This window comes from Crocodylus porosus, unplaced genomic scaffold (assembly GCF_001723895.1).
Source record: "Crocodylus porosus isolate Cpor-Errol unplaced genomic scaffold, CroPor_comp1, whole genome shotgun sequence".
Taxonomy (NCBI): domain Eukaryota; kingdom Metazoa; phylum Chordata; order Crocodylia; family Crocodylidae; genus Crocodylus; species Crocodylus porosus.
In genome coordinates this window covers 67,701,174-67,722,961 of record NW_017728947.1, presented here as the reverse complement: position 1 = coordinate 67,722,961, position 21,788 = coordinate 67,701,174, and the positions used below count along the sequence as shown (strand labels likewise).

The window sequence follows — 21,788 nt, the reverse complement described above, 5'->3', positions numbered from 1 at the left end:
AAGCCCAGGCATAGTGTGGCTCCTCCCCGCTACCGCCAACAGCACCGAGCCACAGACCTGACCTTCGCCCATCTTTCTCAACAGCCCAGGTGTCAGTGGTGGCTCCTTCTGGCTGCCACTGCCATTGGTCCCAGCCCCATAGTACTGGCGGGGACCAGCATGCATAGCTCTGACCATCCCACCCCACATCAGCCCTGTACTTGGCTTGGTGGAGCAGACCAGCTGGAACCCTCATGCATAGCCCCAACTCCAGGCTACCCCACGCCTGGTGTGGACCACCTGCCCAAACTGAGCAGCAGCAGCAGCAGCAGCAAGAAAGAAGCTGTTGTTGGGCCCAGGAGAAAAGCACCCCCCCCCCACAATGCCACTGCCAGGCCCTTTTTGCAGGCTCTGGATGGCTGCAACACCTGGGCTATCCTCTGTCGCTGTCATCGCTGCCTACATTGCAGTGGTGGCAGTGCAGAGGGCAGTTCAGGCACAGGCTCCTGAGGGCTGTAGCAAGAAGGGCCCAGCAGTGGTGAAGGGGAGGGGCCACTTTTCCCCATACTGAACAGCAGCTTCTGCCCAGCTGCTGCTGCTGCTCAGCATGGGCAGGCGAGTGTGGAGCAGGAATGGGATGAGTTGGGTTGGGGCTGCATGTGCATGTTCTGGCTGGTCCAGAGCTGGTCCATTCTGCTGGGCTGAATCTGCAGTGGGTGTGGGGCTGGGCAGGGGAGGGGTGAAGGGACAGGCCTTGGGGCTGTGCACATGGGTCCCCATAGAGCTGGGGCCAGTAGCAGCAGCAGCAACCAGAAGGAGCTGCCACCACCTGGGCTGCCTAGAAAGGCAGTCAGGCTGCGGAGCCACCCCAGCCCAGCTGTGTGTTCAGGGGGAAGCAGGATATACCATGGGCCACACAGCACCTGGGGTCAGGTAGAACCAAGGGACCTAACGTGGCCCAGACAAAGTCCCTCCCGGAGCCAGATCTGGCCCGCGGGCCATACTTTGCCAACCCCTGCTCTAGAGGCTCAGAACTCTCCAGATTTTAGACTGAGCAGGAATATGGGTACACATCTAGCAAATCACAACATTTGGCTCCTATCAACACTCAGTGCTTCTTTGGAAGGTGAACCTCCCCCCCTCCCCCCCCACTTCCCCCAGGATGTGTAGCAACAGGAGGAGAAAAAAAAAATTCCTTCCTGGCCCCATGAGGCAACCAGCAAAGCCCAGAAGTATTAGAAATACCTACATTAAAGCATAGGCATAGCTACTCCTAGTTCACCCCTAACCAATGCTTATCAGACCTTTTTCTGAAAACTTTCCATGAAGGAGATTTCAACTTCCCTAATTTATTCCATTGCCTCACTTTTCTAACAGTAAGGAAGTCTCTCTTGATATCCAATATAAACTTATTTTGCTGCAACTTCAACCCATTAGTTCACATTCTGCTTTCTGGAGCAAGAGAAAAAAAGTTTTCATCTTTACAGCAGCCTTTCAAATATTTGAAGACTGCTATTATGTCCCCTCATGATCACCTTTTCCACAAGTTGAACATGCCTACTTCCTTCAACCTCTGTACAGCTTGCCTTCCAAAACCTTTTATCATTTTTGTTGCCCACCTCTGGACCCTAACTTCTCCAAGTCCTTTTAAAAATGCAGAGCCCCAAACTACACAGCATACTCTAGAGAGGAGGCCTAACCATTGTTGAGTAAAGAGAGACATCCTCATCTCCCATGTCCTGTACCTAATGTTTCTATTGACATAGGCCAAAACTGCATTTGCCTTTTGTGGAACTGCATCATCCTGCAGACTCGTACCGAGTCTGTGGTCCACCAAGACTCCTAGATCTTATTCTGTAGTACTGGGATCCAGCCAGTTGTCACCTATTTTGTATTTGTGTATTATTCTTCCCAAGGTGTAGCACCTTACATTTGCTCACACTGAACTTCATCCTATGAGCTCCAGCCCAGCCTTCCAAACTGTTAAGATCCTTCTGAATTGTGTCCCCATCCTTCGGTATATTCACAATTTTTTCCAGTTTAGTACTGTCTGCAAATTTGCTTGACAAGTCCCTATTCCAGCATCCAAAAAATTAATAAGCATGTTGAACAGCACTGGGCCCAGGACAGAAGCCTGTGGGACTCCACATGAAATGCCATTCCATATATAATTACTCTTTGTTTGTGGCCATTGAGCCAGTTATCTATACACCTTATGATGGTTTTGTCTAGCCCACATTTCTCCGACTTGTTTATGAGATGGTCATGTGGAATTTGTCAAAAGCCTTAATGAAATCCAGATACACTACATCCTGCATTTCCTTCATCCACCCAAGTAGTTACTCTGTCAAAGAAGGAGATAAAATTTGTTTGGCAAAATTTGTTCATCGTAAATCGATGCCAGGTACTCCTGATCATCCCTTCCTTCTCCAAATGCTTGCAAATGGGCTTACTTATGATATGCTCCAGTAATTTCACACATATTGAGGTGAGGCTAACTAGTCTTTTTGACTTAAAAAAAAGGAGCATTACCACTGGCCCTTTTCCTGTCCTCTGGTATCTTGCCCATCTCTTTTGACTTCATGGATTGCCAAGGTCTCCAAGATCTCCTCTGCCAGTTCCTTCAGTACTCTGGGATGAAGTTCATCAGGCCCAGCTGACTTGAATTCATTCAGATCCATCAAAACCTCTCTGTTTCTTTTGTTTTCTCAACCTTCATCTTGTCTCCTTCCTTATCCATTTCGCAACACATGCCAGCTTTAGAAGCCATATACTTGAAATTCACTGCTTTTTAACAAGCTAGTTATTTTGGCATTTTGTAGCATTAAAGCTCTGTGGTTATATAGGTTATCATTAACCAAACCTTTATTAGGTCAAGTGAATTTTCAGACTTGTTTAAAGGAAATAGGTTGATAAATACTTACCTCTACGGAGGGCTGTGGACTATACTCATGTTCAACCATGAATAAGTTATTACTATTCCTAGATCTGCCTAGCATGATCATCTACTGTGCATTTACTCTTTTAATTTATTGCTTGGTTGCTTGTTTCATCTTTATCTAGTAGCTATACATACTTTACACAAAATGAGAATCCTGGTACTTCCAGCAAAATATTATTGTTTTCACAATGTAGCAGCTTATTAGAATAACTACATGAGAGGCACAAAAAAGTTAAAGCAAATACTTTACAACTGTCCCTTCAGAAACTCTTTTACTGAGCCAAAAAAGGATTTTATAGGAGCTGCAAAATTCCAGTCATTACTTTGGATTTATTTAGTCTAAAAAGTGAATTCCCCAGGCTGTTATTAAAACCTAATATAAGCTCTTTCCTAGCAAGTCTAGTGTACTTTACAGATGCACTCTCTGCTAACAGCAAAATTAAAGACTGTATGACCCTACTTTAATGTCACACAAACAAACAGAAAGCAAGTTTATACCAAGGTCAGATTTACTGTACTCACCATCTGGGTCAGATATCATGTCCAAAAGAGATTTATCCAGAGTGGACTTGCTCATTATTTTTTCCTCGTATTCAAAATACACATCTAGCTTACGTGCCTGGTTCAAGAATAAGTGTTAAAATAAAATGTTAATATTGTGATAATATGCTTCTATTTTAATAGACATATAGTGACTTAAGGTACTTTTAATAATTAATATAATTTTGTTATTTACTGAAGAGAAAATATAACTGTGATTAAGCGTGACACATTCAAAAGCTTTCATTATGATAAGCTTCTCTTCATAATAGTTGGTAGTAAACTGATTATATAATATGACTGGAATAACAGACTTGGTGGGATAGCTCACATGACTACAGCAGTCATGGATGGGTATAAACTGTTCAGGAAGGACAGGCAAGGCAGAAGAGGAGGAGGAGATGCTCTTTATGTAAAAAAGCTGTATGACTGCTCAGAGCTCCAGTATAAAACTGGAGATAGGTCTGCTGCAAGTCTCTGGGTTAGGATAAGAGGGGAGAGCAACAAGGGTGATGCTGCGGTGGGTGTCTGCTACAGACCACCAGGCCAGAAGAATGAGGTGGTTGAAGTTGCAGAAAAGGACCTGGGGCTTACACTGGACAATAAGCTGAGTATGAGCCAACAGGGTGCCCTTGTTGAGAAGGCTAATGGCATGCTGGACTGAATTGGTAGGAGTGCTGCCAGCAGATCGAAGGAAATGATTATTATTCCCCTCTATTTAGCACTGGTGAGGCCACATCTGGAGTATTGTGTCCAGTTTTGGACCCCCCACAACAAAAAAAGATGTAGACACAAAAATGGTGAGGGGCCTGGGTTGCATGACTTCTGAGGACAGGCTGAAGGAACTGCGTTTATTTAGACTACAGAAGAGAAGACTGAGAGGGGATGTAATAGCAGCCTTGAGCCTACTGGAGCTAGACTGTTTTCAGTGGTGGCAGATGACAGAACAAGAAGCAATGATCTTAAGACCAAGGGAAGTTTAGGTTAGATATTAGGAAGAACTTGTTCACTGGGAGGGTAATAAAGCAGTGGAACAGGTTAACCACAGAGGCTGAGGAATCTTCATTCTTGGAAATTTTTAAGACCTGTCTAGATAAAGCTTTGGCTGGGATGATATAGTTGTGGGTGGTCCTGCTTTGACCAGGGGGTAGGAGTAGATGACCTCCCTTCCAACCCTAATTTTCTATGATTTTATGAAATGTTGTGTTTGTCCAAGCCCTTAGTCAAAATTGTGAAGGTCTTGGGAATTGGTTCATTTATACATAATTGGTAGATATTTAACACATTTAACTTCACCTGATTCTATAACTGTTTAAGTATTATCAAAATATTTATCTTGTTATTTCAGCAGATACATGTCCAGTGACAGGTACCTGCTTCCTTGGCTGGCATGATATAGTTGGGGACAGTCCTGCTTTGAGCAGGGGGTTGGACTAGATGTCCTCCTGAGTTCCTTCCAACCCTAATTTTCTATGATTCTATATTTGGACCGAGTGCTCATATTGGAATTGGCAATGGTAAGTCAAACATAGAAATATATATAAATACAAAGTAAAATACGTTTTGTATTTTATTATTCTGATTCAATATATTAAGGTGCAGGACATAAAACATCCTGAAAAACAAAAGACAAACGATTACTAAAGTGGAAAAAATATAGCTATAAAAATTTTAATATGTGAACAGTGTTCTGGAATTGGATAAAGCTTAGCTCTGCATTATATGTAGTGATACATCATGATGGCACAATGGCATCAAGAAAGATCAGGTTAAATCTACAGACTGCTTCAAAGAAGTTTGCCAACAAAACAATTAGTCAAATGACCTACGTAGATACACATAATAAATTCCTAAATATAGAAAGACATCATCTCAGGGAAAGGGCTGACAGTCTTGCATTACATTTATGAAGGTTGGCCTTAAGATTGCTACTTCTGCTGAAAGCATGACAAGAATTCATTAACAGTTAGGACAGAAGACTTCAGAATTAAGTTATTAAACTCAAGTTGGATGAGTGGCTTCTACTGGCATGGAGACATATTTAAATAACCACTATGGGCCAAGTTTTAGAGATTTTCGCTTTAAAACTGTGCATTCATCATATGCGCTGAATGAGGCAAGGATCCTAGGGAAAAATGGTGTCTGCTCATGTACAGTAATTAAAGACTGTATGATAATGCATATATGCACAAAGGGGCCAAGGTAAGCCTTTACTTCTGAACTTTCAAACACTTGACTTTTCCACATAAATAATAGTCTTAAAATATAATTGTATGGAATGTCTTAGTTCATGAAAAAGAACCCCCTCCCCCCAACAAGTTCTATTAATAAGCAACTGAAATCTCCATCATGCATCAATCATCATTGGGGTTTGAATGTAGAATTTTTAGCCTACCACCAGATTGCTACCACTTCAGTGCTATGTGCAACTTCAATAGCTGGCAACAGAAGGGTGCTATCTGAAGATCTGGGGATCTTTAAGAGGCTTGATGACCACCTGGCTGAACTCATTTGAGTCCAGTCTTTTCTCTCGCCCAGGCGGGGGGTCGGACTTGAAGATCTACAAGGTCCCTTCTGAACCTACTTCTATGATTCTATGATTCAAAAAGCAGGGATAGATTACTAAATCTAGGCACTAGGTTAGCATCACGCAATAGGTCTGGGAAGAGTCCAGCAATATGCTGCTGGATCCAGGGGCTAATTGGCAGTCTCTCTCTTTACCATGGAAATCTGGGTAGGTCCTGTCTCCATTTGAATACAACATAGCAGGGAGGACAGGTGGTTGCTACAGCTCTGATTCCGGCCCTGAACCAGGTTGCCTGCTCCATGGCGGCAGCCACATGGTGGCTTTGGCCCCAGCCCAGCTATACAGTACTGGCAGTGGTGGCTGCAGCTCTGGCTTGACTTCAGGATTGGGGCCTGGCCCAGAGGGGCTGCTGCTACTGCAACAACTGAATGTGTGGCCAGGCTGGGGCCAGAGTGACCACATGCTCTGTGTTGGAACCAGAGCCAGAGCCAGAGGGGAAGCTGCAGAGAGAGGGAAAGGGGAGGATGGGGCAGAGGCAGCAGCGGGAAATGGCAGAAGAGCAGGTATTAGGGTGACAGGCACTGTTAGGGGGCAATCAGTAGGGGGAAGGGGACTGCCCCCTGCCACTGTTTACCCTGCTGCAGCAGTGGGGGAATGAGGAAATTTAAGACAACCTTCAATAATTAGACTCTATATGTGAAAAATTATAATACATTTATAATTTTTACATGGACTGAATCTAATTATTGGGGGGGGGTGGGTGCCTTAAATTCAAATTGTCTTGGATTTGGGTAATGGTATATCAGTTTGTTTTTTAATGAGGTGCTACTAAATTCTGAAAAGTTTTGGAGTAGTGGCTTCAGTCAGAAAAGGTTGAGAACCACTCCGCGAAAGGGTGCACTGTATTCTGACACTTTCCCCTGCAACTATGGGAGTAACTGTTATGAGCCAGGAACACTCTGAACAGTGGCTTCCCTACTTTACCTGCTTTGCTGCTCATCAGCTGCCTGACAACTGACTGATCTAATGCATTAGGCTTTGGATTTTCCTTTGCTTGCTTCCTTGTTGGCCTGGAGGACCTCGAAGGAAAGCTGGGGAGGACCCCGAAGGAGAGCTGGGGAGATATTCAACTGGCTTTGCTCAAGTCAAAGGAAGAAAAATATCTCCTTTTCCATTCAGTCACCCACAGGAGTCCAAGAAAGGAAGAACTCAAGTTGATAGAATTATTTGAAACCACTAAAGTTTTTCTATTCTACTAGGCCCGTTTCCTTATGTTTAGCTATATTTATAGATTGCTATGGGGATCTAAATTCCACATAAGCTTAAAAGGGGACTAACAAATAGAAACAGTGCCACCAATTTGAAAGCTTGCTTTGTCTTAATAAGGTATATTGAATTTGGCGGCAAGAATACTATGTTAGCTGGCATCCCTGTCAAGACGTACATTTATTCAGATAGGACTTATACCACTGTAAAATGTAAAAAAAAACACCAACCCCTGCCTCTCCCTAACAAAAAAACCCCCAAACAAACTCCATTATAGGATAATTCACTAGAGTATTTGGTTAATATTCAACTTGCTTTTTATAAAATAGTATTCATATAGTTTCAAGTATCCGACACATGTTTTTAATTGTAAGACTATAGTTACAGTTGTCAACTCATTTTGAACACAAAACATAAATTCTTCTTTTAATCTAGGAAAAAATTAACGCCATTTGGCAAGACGATAAGTAAAAGCAGACTGATTACAGAAACCCAAACACACTGGTCAACGACCTTTTAAAAGTACTTGCATTACACTTCAAGTTGAACATCAACACTACATGTATACTCCCTTCCAAAAAACCTCAGCCAAGGACTGTTTTTATGTCAATTTAGTTCTAATAGAAGATTGAAAGTGCTAGAGACTGAAGTTCTTTATTTTATTTTAACACAAAACAGAGAATGCTTAAATGGTAGCATTGTAGACTTTCCTATACTCTCTTTGAATGCATCTCTTGCACGAATCTAGAGGGGAGGAGGGAGAGTCAGACATTTACAGGTAGGAAGGTAGTTTCATTCCTAGTCAATACATGGCCTGCCAAGACTGCCAACAAGGGTGTAAGTTAGTGTGGTATTTTTGTGATTCTGATACTTATCTATTGGGAACTGGATGGAAAAAAACAAATTAAATTTTATGTAGGCTCCTGGGTAGCCATAGATACTAAAAACAATTTCTGATACATTTTCCAGATATACCTTCTGAGGGTAAATTTGGTATCTTTTATTACACCAACTCAAATAGTTGTAAAATTTCTTTTAGCAAGCTTTTAAGTATACGGGGGGGAACCTTTCATCAGGCTAAGGAAGCATCTGTCGTTGGTGTGTGCTCTAGGGGTGTGTGAAGCGTCGGTTGCTGAATTGATTCAGAGAAGATTCAGCCCAATTCAGTGGCTGAATCACTGAATCTGAATCAAATCAGGAGACCCATGAAAAGCTCCGAATTGATTCAAAGTATCCAAATCGATTCGGAAAAGTTTCGGAAAAAGATTTGGCAAATTGGAAAAGGCTGTTTTGTGGGGAAACAGAAACTGAGAAGAGGGAGGTGGGGAGGAGGAAGGGAAAGACTTATCTGAATAGGAGATGCTCTGTTTACCAGGCACCCATTGGAGTAACTAGGAACAATGGCCACAAACTGACAAGAGAGCAGATTTAGATTGGACATCTGGAAGAACTTCTTTACAGTAAGGGTTGCCATAATCTGGAATGGGCTTCCAAGGGAGGTGGTGATCTCCCCTACCGTGGGGGTCTTTAAGAGAAGGCTGGACATGCACCTGGCTGGGGTCATTTAACCCCAGTGCCCTTTCCTGCCCAGGGCAGGGGGCTGGACTCGATGATCTACTGAAGTCCCTTCTGACCCACATCTATGAATCTATGATATTGACATCTGTAGTTGGCCAGTGACTGTGATTTTTCCCTGATCTCCCTTCCAATCACAGTGCTCTGGGGGAGGGATGTAGAAACAGCATATAAGGCACTGTGTGAAGCCTTTCTTGTCCCTTTTGTGAACTCTCTGTCTGGAAGCAACAGCGTGTGAAAGGTACTGGTTTCAGGCTGGCTTCCTAGTCAGCCTCTTCACTCTTTTGCTAGTCTCTCTTCTTGGAAAGGATTGGGTATACCTTTTCAATATATTACACATAGAAGATATAGTAAAAACATAGAAGATATGTTACACACACACACAAGATATATTACACACACATTTTCCAGCACAGCAAACACTATGAAGCATGTTGGAAAGGCAGGTGCCAGGTCTTCTGGCAGGGGAGAGAGAAGGGTTATATGGGGTAGAGGGAGAACTGCAAGTTCCCCCCGCCCCCCCACATAGATGCACCCCCTTTCCTGGCAATGAGGAGTCTTATGCTACCAGTGGGAACAAGGAGGTGGGAGCAATACCTGTCCCTGCACCTGTACCACCTCCATTAACACCAGAAATAGCCTCCAGCACCAGCACAGCATCCTTCTCCACCCCAACAATGTGAGCCTTCCAAGGCCAGCGTGAGCTTTTCAGGGCCAGAGGAGGAGCTGGATCTGGAATCAGGGGAGCTCAGTGTCATAGCCAAGGAATTTCTGGGGAAGTAGGGAGACTGAGTTTGTGCTCCACACCCCCCAAAATTCCCCTACAGGCAGGTCTCTTCTGAAAGGCACTTTGGGGGAAGCTGCGGGGGCAGGTGGCTCACCTTCCCCGATGTTGCGCCTCTGCTTGCTGAGGAAGGGGATAAGGCAGGATCCTCACCCTCAACCCAGAAGCAGGGTGAAGCGGTTGTAATGTGGGATCATTATGAGTTGGCAGATGATCCCAGGTATGCTACATGCCAGCATTGCCAAAGGCAGATCAGCCGGGGCAAGGAGGTGAAACGCTTCACAACCATGGCGATGCTGCTGCATCTCAGGGGGCAACACTACCTTGCCCTTGCTCCTCCTCAGCCTGGCACCAGTGGGAGCATGCCCAAAGGGAAGTCCCCCTCTTACTCCAAAGCCCCCATCCCCATGAAGCAGAAGCAGGGGAAAGCCGCAGACAAAGGGGGTGTGTTGCAAGGGCGAGCGAGGTCAACCAGAGCATTGGGGAGATGCTTGCTCTGGATGGCCAGCCCTTCTCCTTTGTTGAGTGTCCAGGTGGCTCATGGCGCTTGTGGCCCAATCCTACCATGTGCCCGCATACATCATCTTCAGCAGGATGGTGGTTCCCTCCCTGTATGAGGCATGCAGGGAGTATTTGAAGGAGGAGCTGCGCAAGGCAGGTCCACAGGTAGCCTTGCACTTCGGACATCTGGAAAAGCTGGGGTGGAGATCATGCCTACCTCTCCCTCACAGGGCACTGGTACAATCAGTCAGGCCATCGGTGGGCTTTCCTTCAAGTGGAGGTGATGGATGAGTCCCACTCAGCAAGGGAGATCATGGTGGCCATGAACCACAGGGTGCAGGGGTGGCTTGTTGGGCCGGGCAAGCTCAGCTGTGGGTTCGTGGTCACTGACAACAGGGCCAATATGGTCAAGGCAGTTCGTGATGTCAACTTTGTTGGCATCCGCTGTTTGGCACACAAGTCCCACCTCATAGTCAGGGACGCCTTGGAGGGAGACAGGGCTCCAAGTGATGGTGCCATCACTACCATGACCAGCCAGCTCATTTCAAAACACAGGAAGGTAGAGGGCTACTTCCACCGGAGCATCAAGGGGGGAAAGATGTTGTGAGAGAAACAGGCAGAGCTGAGCATCCAACAGCACAAAGTCATGCAGGATGTGGAGACTCGGTGGAACTCTGCAAACCTGATGCTCAAAAGGCTGGTCGAGCAACAGAAGACCAACCATGAGATGGCTTTGCTCAGGGACATTGGGATCAGCAGCTCCTTTAACAAAACTGAATGCACTACCATCTCCCCGATCTTGGTGTTCCTCAAGCTATTCCTCGAGGCCACTGAGACCCTCAGCATTGGTGATGCCCTCCTTATCCAGGTGATCCCCGAAGTGAAGGAGTTTGAGAACTAAATGGAGAAGTTCTAGGGGATCAATGTTCTTGGCTGGTGCAAGTCACTGTCACCAGAGGTGTAGGCACACCAATATGGCTGGATCTGTTGCTGTCCAGTACGGTCCACATGCTGGCATGTGCGACCCGAGGGTGAAGGGGACCACCTGCAGCAGCAAAACGTTGGATCACTGGACGGAGGTGCTGATGAACAGGGAGGCAGAAGGGCAGAGGTGGTGGGACGTGGGGGGGAAATCCACTGTCCTGTTCCAGCACTCGTAGAAACAACCAATCTCCTCCATCACAGATATGCCAATGTGGGCCAAGGGCATGGCTTCAATGGTCGGCTCCAGAGACACCAGACCCCACCATCTGGCAGGTAGTGTGGAGGCCTTAGTGGCTACCTATCTTGCTGAGGATGTGGTGTCGCTGCCTACTGGGCAACCCACAGCCAGATGTGGCAGGATCTGGCCAAGGTTGCCCAGAAACACCTCTCCTGTCCACCGACCAATGTCCCAAATGAGAGGGTGTTCAGTATTGACAGGGATGTTGTGATACCCCACCACACCTCCTTGGATCCTGGTTTGGTGGAGCAGCTGGTGTTCCTTAAGGTGAACCTCCCGCTGCTAGGATTCCCCAAGCTCCACCTGCAGATGGACTAAGTTACACCAATCCTCACTCCACACCTATTAGCTTTTTTTATTTGCTTTGACAACCATTTAATGCCCAGTGATCGATTTATTCCATCCAGAAAGTGCATTCACCAACTGCAGATGCTTCCTCAGCTTGACAAAGGGTTATTAAACCGAAAAGCTTGTCAAGATATATTTCTCCAACTAGTCAGTTGGTCTAATAAAAGATCACATCTGCTCAAAGAACCTTGTCTGCCTGTTCCTTAGACCAACACGGCTACAAACAGAAACCTAGTTAACATATACAAGTGACATGAGTTTTGCTTTCAACAGTTTGAGGGACACTTTCACAGAAACCCCTGCATCTATCTCTTTGAAACCTGGCAGGCTTCATGCCCTCAGAAGGAGCTACCATCCCTGCTGTTTTCATCCAAATCTGCAAAAAAAATGACAAAATTATAGGTATTTTAGTGATTCCCCATTATAGCCTGTGGCCGAATCACCGAATCACATCAAATCAGCGCCAAATCTTTCATATCCACTTTGGCTGAATTGATTCAGGACAGTGATCTGAATCACCGAATTGAATCAGTCTCCCAAATCGGCCGAACCCGAATCAAATACTGGTCGCTTTGCGCAGGCCTACTGTGCTCTTTCTGGCTATATCCTTAGACCAACACGGCTATAACCTATACCTCTTTATCACCCTTCTGAGACATTCTTCTAAGAACTGATTTTTCTCAGGAGTACTGACAGGAAGCAAAGTCATGCTTAACGAAAAACAAGCACTAGCCACTCAATCTTGTGTATTATTTGCACATGTGCAGACAGCCCATAAGTAATTCTGTGACCACAAGGACAACTGTCAGCAACAAACAGAATTTGATATGCAGATTGTGATGTAGATGGTTATTAAGATGAGGCCAGAAACACATGACCAGCTTTGCTAGTTCCTTAGAAATCTGATGTTCTATTTAATCATTAAAATTTATATGTTGGCTTTGGTAATATAATTTTTATTTTGTTTTCCTCCTTTTAACTCTTCAGGAAATGCTTAGACCATGCATCCATGTCACTGTCTTGGAAACAGTGTTACTCAAACCTCTCTGCCCAGTGTAAGGTTCCACTTGTAAAAGGAAATTTAAAATGACTAAGTCAGGCAAGAAAAGGTGATTGTATCAATGCATAGCACAAAAATTACACTTTTAAAGTTTACTATCCTTGTATATAACACTGTCAATAATTTCAGTGAAAACTTGACAACCTGTATTTAACAACCTATTTTCAGTTTTAAATCACAGAAATGGAGATATAATTAATATTCAAACAGCACATTTTCAAATAATATATATATTTATATGCATATCAGATATTATTCAAACAGCAACCTGAGGAATATGGTCTTGCTTTTATTACTTATTTTTGGTTGTGATGAAATTAATCTTTCTTGTTTACCATTAGTTAGTCTTACATGTTCAGACATATTCAGCAAGAAGAAAAAAAAAAAAAAGCACTGACATGAAGTATTCAAAAAGCTGAAAAAAAATCTAGGAAATAAATACATTGGTAATTTGTTTTTTGTAAATTCCACATGTAAGTTCTTAATATGTTTTTCATAGGTCTATTTTTTTTTTTTGGCTAAACTAGGATTACACAAATAATTTATTACCAGTGATCCTTCTTGAGGATTTCTTCTAAGTGAGGGAGAAGAGGGATTAAGGTACATAGTACAGTTTAATTATCAGAGACAAATAAAGCCAGCACTGCTGCAAGGTTGACTTTGAAAATCAGACAGCAGCTAAATACCATTTGATTCCCAGATATTTATTATTTACGTTGTTGGCTTTCAACTTTTTTTCATTTGCAGGCCCCTAAAAAATTTTGAATGGAGGTGAGGACCTCTTTGGAAATTTTGAAGAGAGGTGCAGACTCCTCTGAATTGTAAGTGTAGGTATTCACAATTTTGATTGATCATAGTCATCTTTCACAGACCCCTTAGACATAGTCTGCGGAACTCCAGGGATCTACGGACCACAGGTTGAAAACCACTGATTTAGGTAGGTTTTGGCTTTTTTTTTTTTCCATTTCTGGGTTAGTATAGATTGGGTTCACTCTGAAATGCCCAAACAACCTTCAAATACTTAAGGCTGGCTATGCTTTTCTAAAGCCTATTAATTATGCTTAGTAAACCATCTTTATATTTGTTGATGAAATGTAGGTGGGCTTAATACTGGCCAACTGCCTAGTTTTAATATTATTTTAATATTATTTTAAAATGTTTGAAAGTATTAAAAATATGGTATCTTAGAAGACTGAATTCTAACAACAATCAGGACCGTAAATTTTGTTTATATGAGAAAGCATTTTAACATCTATGGCTGCATACTATATTATCAAGATATGCCTGGATAACATGATTGAACATTTCAAAATAAACATTATATAGTTCAAGTGCACTGTCTAAGATTTACACCTCTTCCTATTTATCAGACTTTGAAAGCATGTTTTTTTCTGAGCCAATTGTTTCTATAAGCTATTTTTATATTGCCATCTTTACTTGATCAGATACTATTAACATAGCCAGCTTTTTCTCTTATTATAAAATTGTTTCTTCCAATTATCCATTTTCCGGATGTATGATCTTCCTCTAGTTAAGAGGCCATTTCCTAATAAAGGGTGTTTTTTTTTTGTTCGCATGAGAATTTCTCAGAAGATTCTCTAAAGAAACAAATGAATCTTACTGGGAGTGGCCAAGGATCACCTACTGAACCCTGAGCTATGTTTAGGGTGATTTGTATCAACAATGTAAATTTATTTTATGTCATTCAATTGGGAATTGGGACATGAGACTGTCCGATTTCCTGAGAATTGAATATGCTCTGTGGCATGGTCAAATGAGATTATAGGGGCAAAATCAGCATACAGGACATAGAAAAATATTGTAATATTAAATCTTTTTGAACAGCAGTAATGGTATTAAGCTGTCAAGTAGTACAGTAAATTTCTTCTAGGCATCTGAAAGCATGTAAACTGTAAAATCGATAGCTTTCAATAGTTTAACAGCAACAATTTCTGTATAAAATCCAGCATGTTTTTCTTTTATAGAAGACAGACTTAATATATTAAATATATTAATGTTATCTATTTAGATTTTCATGTCACCTGTTTAGATTTTCATTAAAGGAACCATATATAAAAAACACTAACAGTATGGGTGGGGCCTATTAAACAGAAGTTCCATTAATTCAATATCAGTGATCTTGGTACAGCACTAGAACAGCAATTCTAAACCTAACTAGACTCAAGGCACCTTTTGGAAATTACCAGCTCTTAGTTTGCTTGTTTTATTTTTAACTATAGAAAAAACAGAAAAATTCTTCTGCTACAAAGAACACAAATATCAAAACAGGTCAGAATGCTTTTGACGTTATGCATTCCCATTTGAAATCTTTAGATTTATCTTGTGAATTGTGAGTAGGTGTTTGTGCACTTAAAAGTGCTACTATTGAATGACATCTTGGCCGAGACTGACTGCACTAGAATACTGAACTATATTATAGAACTATATTGTAAGCAAAAACAAAGTATAGGTTATATACAATTATAACAAGCTGATACTTTATGTAAATAAGAATTTTAAAAGTATAGCATTATTTTCAGGTTTCTAAAACGAAGAACTAGGGCACAACCTGCACATACAACAAGAAATAAATCTGCAAATCCTCATTTTCTTTCAACTATATATTTGGCCCCAAAGAAATGAGTGAATTCAATCTAAAATATGTATTTATGAAGGTTATTTTTTTCTTAACAAATCAAAAAAAAACATTAAGGAGGCATCCCCTCCATTTAAACTGGAGATTATAGTGGTTAGGCAGTGAAGCATAGATGGGGCATTCTTAAGAACTTTTCCTTCTTTCTGCCTTGGAAGAGCTACTGACTGAAGTGGAATGCCTAGTCTAATTCCAAAAAAAATAAGTCAGGGCAAGAGAACTATTAGAGAGCTTAAAAAGAAAATTAATCTCCTGTAAGAAGGCAGTATGAGAAAGCAAGCAAGATCAGCTTATGGAAATTTTCTAGCAGGCTAAAAAAGGAGCTCCAAGAAGCAAAAAATCAACACAGCTCCTTAATATATTTTAAATAGTTTTAAAACAACTAAAAAAGGAAATGTTAGACAGAAAGACTATCTGATTAAATATGTGAAAGCGAAATTGAAGAAAAAGAAGGTTAAAGATGCAAAGTCAGAAAAACTGTCTGAAAAACTGGAGAGAGAACAAGGCAAGAAAAACTAAGCAGAGATATATATATATAAATCAGCTTAGGATTCTCATATCTAACCTGTATGTACATTTTACAGCAGTAAAAAATATTTTAACATTTTAGTTGAATATGTTCATATATATTTTTATATTGTATGCATTTATGTATACATATATTTATATATTTTATTTACTTCCAGCCAGGGAGCCCATTGAAAGTAACTTGGAGACAGAGCTGTTCCTAGGGGTATGCAGGGCCCAGGCATATCAGCTCGTGAGTGAGTGAGTGAGTGTGTGTGGGGGGGGAGGGGTGGTGGTAGTGGTGAGTGGCTGGAGTGCAGAGCTGGGGGGAGGGGGGCAGGGATGATGGCAAGCAGCTGGAGCGCAGAGCCAGCAGTATACGGAGTTGTCAGCATGCAGTGGGGCCTGTATGACACTGTCCACGGCCCCCCCCAAACCATGGGGCCCAGGATGGTCACCCTGGTTCGTCCCTCATGAGGGATGTTCCTGCTTGGAGATATAGCAATTTAAGTTTTAACTGAAGAAAACTATTCTGTTTTTCATTACTTCCTTTTGTCATAACAGAAAACGAAAACAATCAACCATTTTTTTGGTGGTACAAGATGCTTGATCTGGTCTTTAACTTTTTATGAATGTTTTCTATAAATTTCTTCTGGTATGTAGTTTTTACATGTGCATAGGCAGGCTATATAGTAAGTCAGGGCTATCCAACTTTTCAACTTCTAAATGGCTTGGAACTGCACTAGCAAGGGCCATGGCACACCACATTCTCCTTCCACTTCGCTGTGCATTCCTTTACTGGACTGGGTGCTCTGCTTTGCCCTAAGTTCCCTAGTCACAAGCTCGCCCAGCACTGCAGGCTGCACTGTACTGCTCTGTCCCTAGGATAGGAAAGTGAAAGCTAGAGGAAGAAGGAGCCCAGAGACCCTGGCTGCTTCTGCAGCTGGAGTAATAAAGGTAGGGAAGAAAGGAGGGGAAGGGGGAGAAATACTGTCAGCCACATGAGAACCCAAGGGCCACAATTTAAATTCTCATGGGCTACCAGTTGGACAGAGCCGTAGTAAGTCATCAGACATATCACCTCCCAGAGATTTTCTATAAAAGATGCACTGAAATCCTGAAAAGTTAACCCCCCACCACAAACCCAAGAAATAAAGTTCTTTAGGAAAACAGAAAAACAGAGGCATTTCAACTAGGATGGGTGTAGGTGTTTCTCTCAGTCAATACTTTAAGATCTATTAATTATCAGAGAAAGGACAACGGTTTCTTTAATAAACAGTTTGTATCTGAGAATACTCGGATTGGAACAGAGGTAAACCTTCTCATGATTGATTTATATTTGCACTGTTGCCCTCTCTCCCTCTCATATGCAATGAAGGATTGGCATGATCTACAGCTATAATAATGCAATTTAATAATTGCTATTGATTGCAAACTCAGACACATTATTTGTATGTACATTTTATCTGCAGAATTCAGATTACTGTGCCTCATTATTTAAAATTCATGGAGACTATGACAAAAGCCATTTTAAGGAGCAAGATGCCAGTCACCTGGAACTCCTCCTCCAGGAGAAACTTCTGGTGTACGATGCTCCAAACCAAAAGCAAAATCCGTTTTTTTTTAAATTTAAATATGAGGTGGGAGCAGGAGTCATTTGATTTTGGCAGTGGGAGACAACCATGAAGGACTTGGGATCTATCTTTAGGCTAGCAGAACCCCCACCCCTCTTCTAAGTACTTCCACAAAAAACTCACCCTTTTAGAACAGAAGATTTCAAAGGAAAGAAAGAAAATCGAAGAAGAATCCTAGAGACACTCTGAAAGAAGGCAACTGGTAATAGCAGCTCCTTTCGTAGAATCAAAAATGCTCAGGAGGAATATGTCAACAGGAAAAGGAACTTTCCTTGGGAAAGGGATGAGAGTAACAAAGTATTCTGCCTCCTTTCCATAGGACTTCATGGAAATATCAGTGAGTAACGATATATTGCCAAGGCATCAAAAGAAAATCACTTGCTGGACTTCAATGAGTTGATGCTGGTTTTCCCATATACTCAAATCACTTTACAAATTTAAGAGGTTTTAATGACTTACTTTTTTTCCTTAGTGGGGTAAGAAAACAAAAATATAATCTAACTTTAATAATACAGTTAGAAAGGAGTGGAATAATCTTACAGACTAAGGATCATGTCCTGCTATCAATCTACATGTGAATTTTTCATAAAAGTTTGACAGAAATTTCTATACAAGCTTATATGAAGAACATGTAAGACTGTCAAATTGTATTCGTATATTTTAATTCCACATTAACACATTAAGAAAGTATTATGAATTTTATTTTTTAAATTTAAACAATTTAGTATATTCTAGTAATCAGAATAATATACATTCATATTATTCAGCATAGGTAAAAATAAGCATTACTTAAAATTCTAAGAATGCTAAGACAATATCCATAATTTTAGTCTGAAATTGTCTGGAGAGGCAAGGATTTTTTGTGGGTGATATCTTTTTTTGGACTAACTGCATGGTTGGGATACTTTTAGACAAACTTTGAAACGCAGAGCATTCTTTTTCAAGGTCTGACTTTCAGATAAATTCCCTAAATTATCAGCCTCTAAAAAGCAAAAACAATCTATGTAAAACAAATATTCATTTATTCAAAGCTTTACCAATAAATATTTGCTAGTCCACTTTGAGAAAATTTGGTATGTTCTTTCCAACTTTTCACTGAACATTTAGATAATGCCAAAAAACTGCCAGGACCCCTGAGCAGGTGATTAATTTCTGGTTTCCTCTTGCAAAGTTTAAGAAAATGATCCAAAGCCATATGGAAAGCAGCTGTAAACCAGACATCATAATCAGATTGGTTTATATTATAAAAATTAAAAGCTGTATTCTAACAAACATAATCTAATCTTATAGCTGGTACACACTATAAGACTCTTCGCGCAGATTTTCATAAGTGATGTCAAGAACAATGTTTACATATTTACTGTAGTTGAAACAAGCTCCATGTACAAGGTAGACGACTCTATTTAAAACATAAATATCATTTTACCCAATCTTGAAGATGAAAAGAACACAGATTAATGTGCTGAATTCCCTCACTGAACTGGTAATAGGGTACATTGATAAAAAACCCCACAAAACAAAACCCTTAAAAGCTGTCTCCTTCTGCCCTTCTCAGAAGTCTTTTTGTCATTTCCTGGATTATTTTACTAATTATAAAAGAGACTATCAGCATAGTAGGTGAATTGAGAATTTCTTGTATTAGGTCAAAAACATTACCAGAGAAGCTGTCTCACCACCCTCCTCCTCTCTAATATTTCACAGCTTTATAAGGACAGAAAGTTGAAAGACACTGCCAATGGAAAAATTATAGGAAAATGCAACTGGCAATTATAGGCAAGTCTTATACTGGTCAACGCCACCCAGTTTAAACTTGACCAGTCAACCTGTTTGCCTTCTTTTCTGGGATAGGTTTAAAGTGGTTAAATTTCTCTCTGACAAATGCCTGGAGAGCAAAGAAATGGTTCCTTCCAGCTCCAATGAAAAGTGAAACATGGTAAGAAATATCAGCACATGGATGCCACTATGTTCCTGTCTCCTGATGTTCTCCAGCAGCTGCTCAGTACAAAATAAGATTCTAAGTAGACCAAGCCCTTTGGAACCTCACAACTGAGAATTATCTACAAGGAAAAACAGTCATCCATCACTCTCTGGGACCTTTCCAACAGCAGAAAGAGTGACTACTCTAGGCAGAAGTGGGAGGAACTGCCTAAATTTCAACAACATCTACTGCAGAATTAAGAGGAACATCTGTCCAATGCCATAAGAAGATAATCAGTCAATCAAGACAAATGTTATTCCATTTCATATCCTGCTCTGAAAACCTGACTGATGTCCAAAGAATTAGCTGTAAAATGCTTCTGGACTTGGCCTGCCACCACCTTCTCAATTATCCTTCCTAAAAAAGGGAGGTTACAGACCAGGCATCATGAAAGATGTCAAAACTGCAAAATGCCATTATTTTTTATGGAGCTACTGCACTACCTTTCAATTACCAAGTATGAAAGTTGGCACACAAAACTCCACACCAACTATTGCAAGAAACTATACATTAGATCCCATGGTAACTGAATCAAAATAAATGGGAGAGACCAGTATATAGAGTTTTCAGAATTTTAGAATAATTTAGTAATAACCACAATAACACTACACATTGGTATCACAGTGAGGATGAAGGTCCCCCACAGCCAAAAATTCACTGTGCTACCCCTGTGCAGTATACGTAGTGTTACTTTATCTTTCCCCTGGTAGACTTGTGCTGCAGAAAGAGTTATTAATGCATTTCCTTGCTTAAAATGTACGTCCCAATTGCTAGCAGCTGCTTTTGGGGAAAAAGGTGTCTGAAGCATGCAGGAAAATATGGTATCAATGTGGATTTAATTTATAAGTGTTAAAATCCAACGAAGTAAGCCTCAAAACATACCACTACTTCTGATCCTCCACAATGGCACGGGATGCATTTTTCTGAAGCACTGTATTTTCTCACTTTCCACAGACCCCAAAATAAGACAGGTCTTGTTTTTGGAAGGCAGAATGCAGGGAAAAAAAGATTTTTCCAGGAGTTGTAGCCTACACGTGGCCTTTTCATGGACAGGCTGTGTTGCATAACAGCTGCAAGCTTTTCTAACACCTGGCACGTTCAGAGTGCCTCTGAATGACTCAACATAGAACTCCACCCCTCCTATTTGCTGGATAATAGAGTAGCTGGTAACCATCCTGCAATACAACATCCTTATGCTTCTGTTCTAGTGATTCTCAGCTAGGGTTCTGTTGCACCCTGTGGTGCCTTGTGATTCTTTCAAGGGTGCCATGGAGTGGCACAGAATGTTAGCACTGACAGGCATGCAAACATAATTAATAAAATAAATCCACAGTTTTCACCTAGGAATTAATTGTGTTAAAAACATTCTGCCCTGTTGTGGTCTTTCTGAATTCTTTAAAACAGAAGAGCTGCACTATTATTTTTCTGTAATCAGAGAATGACATTTTCCAAGGGGTGCCTTAAGTTTAAGGAGGGGTAAGTCTAAAAGAGTTGAGAACTACTGTTTTATTCTGACAAAGAAAATCAGCTCGTCTGGTTAAGACATGCACTTCAATTTTGTAGCCTGATTTTTGAGGGAAAGTATGTGTGGTATGTGAGTAAATACGGCAACTAAGAAATTTAGGTGCCTAAGTGCCATTGACTTTCAGTGAGCCTGAGGAACCTAAAGGTCCTGCTTTCCCATCTCCTGACCTGCACTGCTGCTGAAGCTTGGGTCAGGCAATATGGCAGCAACCTGCATTTTGCTGAATGGGCAGCAGCACAGGTCAGGGATTGGATGGTGCGGTGGGGTGAGGAACAAGTAGCAACAGCGCAGGTGGGAGGAGGGACAGGTAGCAGGCAGGGGCACAGGCACTGGGGGTTAAGTGATGGGAGAGCAATATACAAGTGCAAGGCTGCCTGCTTCTACCATGACTAGGGACAAAATTTAAGGTAACTCCCCAATAATTAGATCCTATACATGGAAAATTATAACAATTGTATAGTTTTCCATGTATCATAGAATCATAGAAGTAGGATCAGAAGGGACCTTGTAGATCTTCAAGTCCGACCCCCCACCTGGGCAGGAGAAAAACTGGACTCAAATGAGTCCAGCCAGGTAGGCATCAAGCCTCTTCTTAAAGATCCCCAGGGTAAGAGCCAGCACCACTTCCCTAGGAAGTTGGTTCCAGCTACTAGCCGCCCTAACTGTGAAGTAGTAGATGCACAACAAGGTCTGGTTAGCCCTGCCAACTGTGACCTTGCATTGGCGGCCCATGTTCATCTTGGAGTCA

General features: G+C 41.6%; 1 protein-coding gene across 2 annotated transcripts in view; it reads right to left on the bottom strand.

Annotated features, from left to right (window-relative positions):
* SCFD1 (sec1 family domain containing 1) overlaps window positions 1-21,788 on the bottom strand; it is a 112,773-nt gene that overhangs the window by 45,369 nt on the left and 45,616 nt on the right. For both annotated transcript variants that reach the window (XM_019551915.1, XM_019551916.1), the window contains exon 15: window positions 3,443-3,539. In XM_019551915.1, the coding sequence (XP_019407460.1) occupies window positions 3,443-3,539 (97 nt within the window). The remainder of the gene's footprint in view (window positions 1-3,442; window positions 3,540-21,788) is intronic.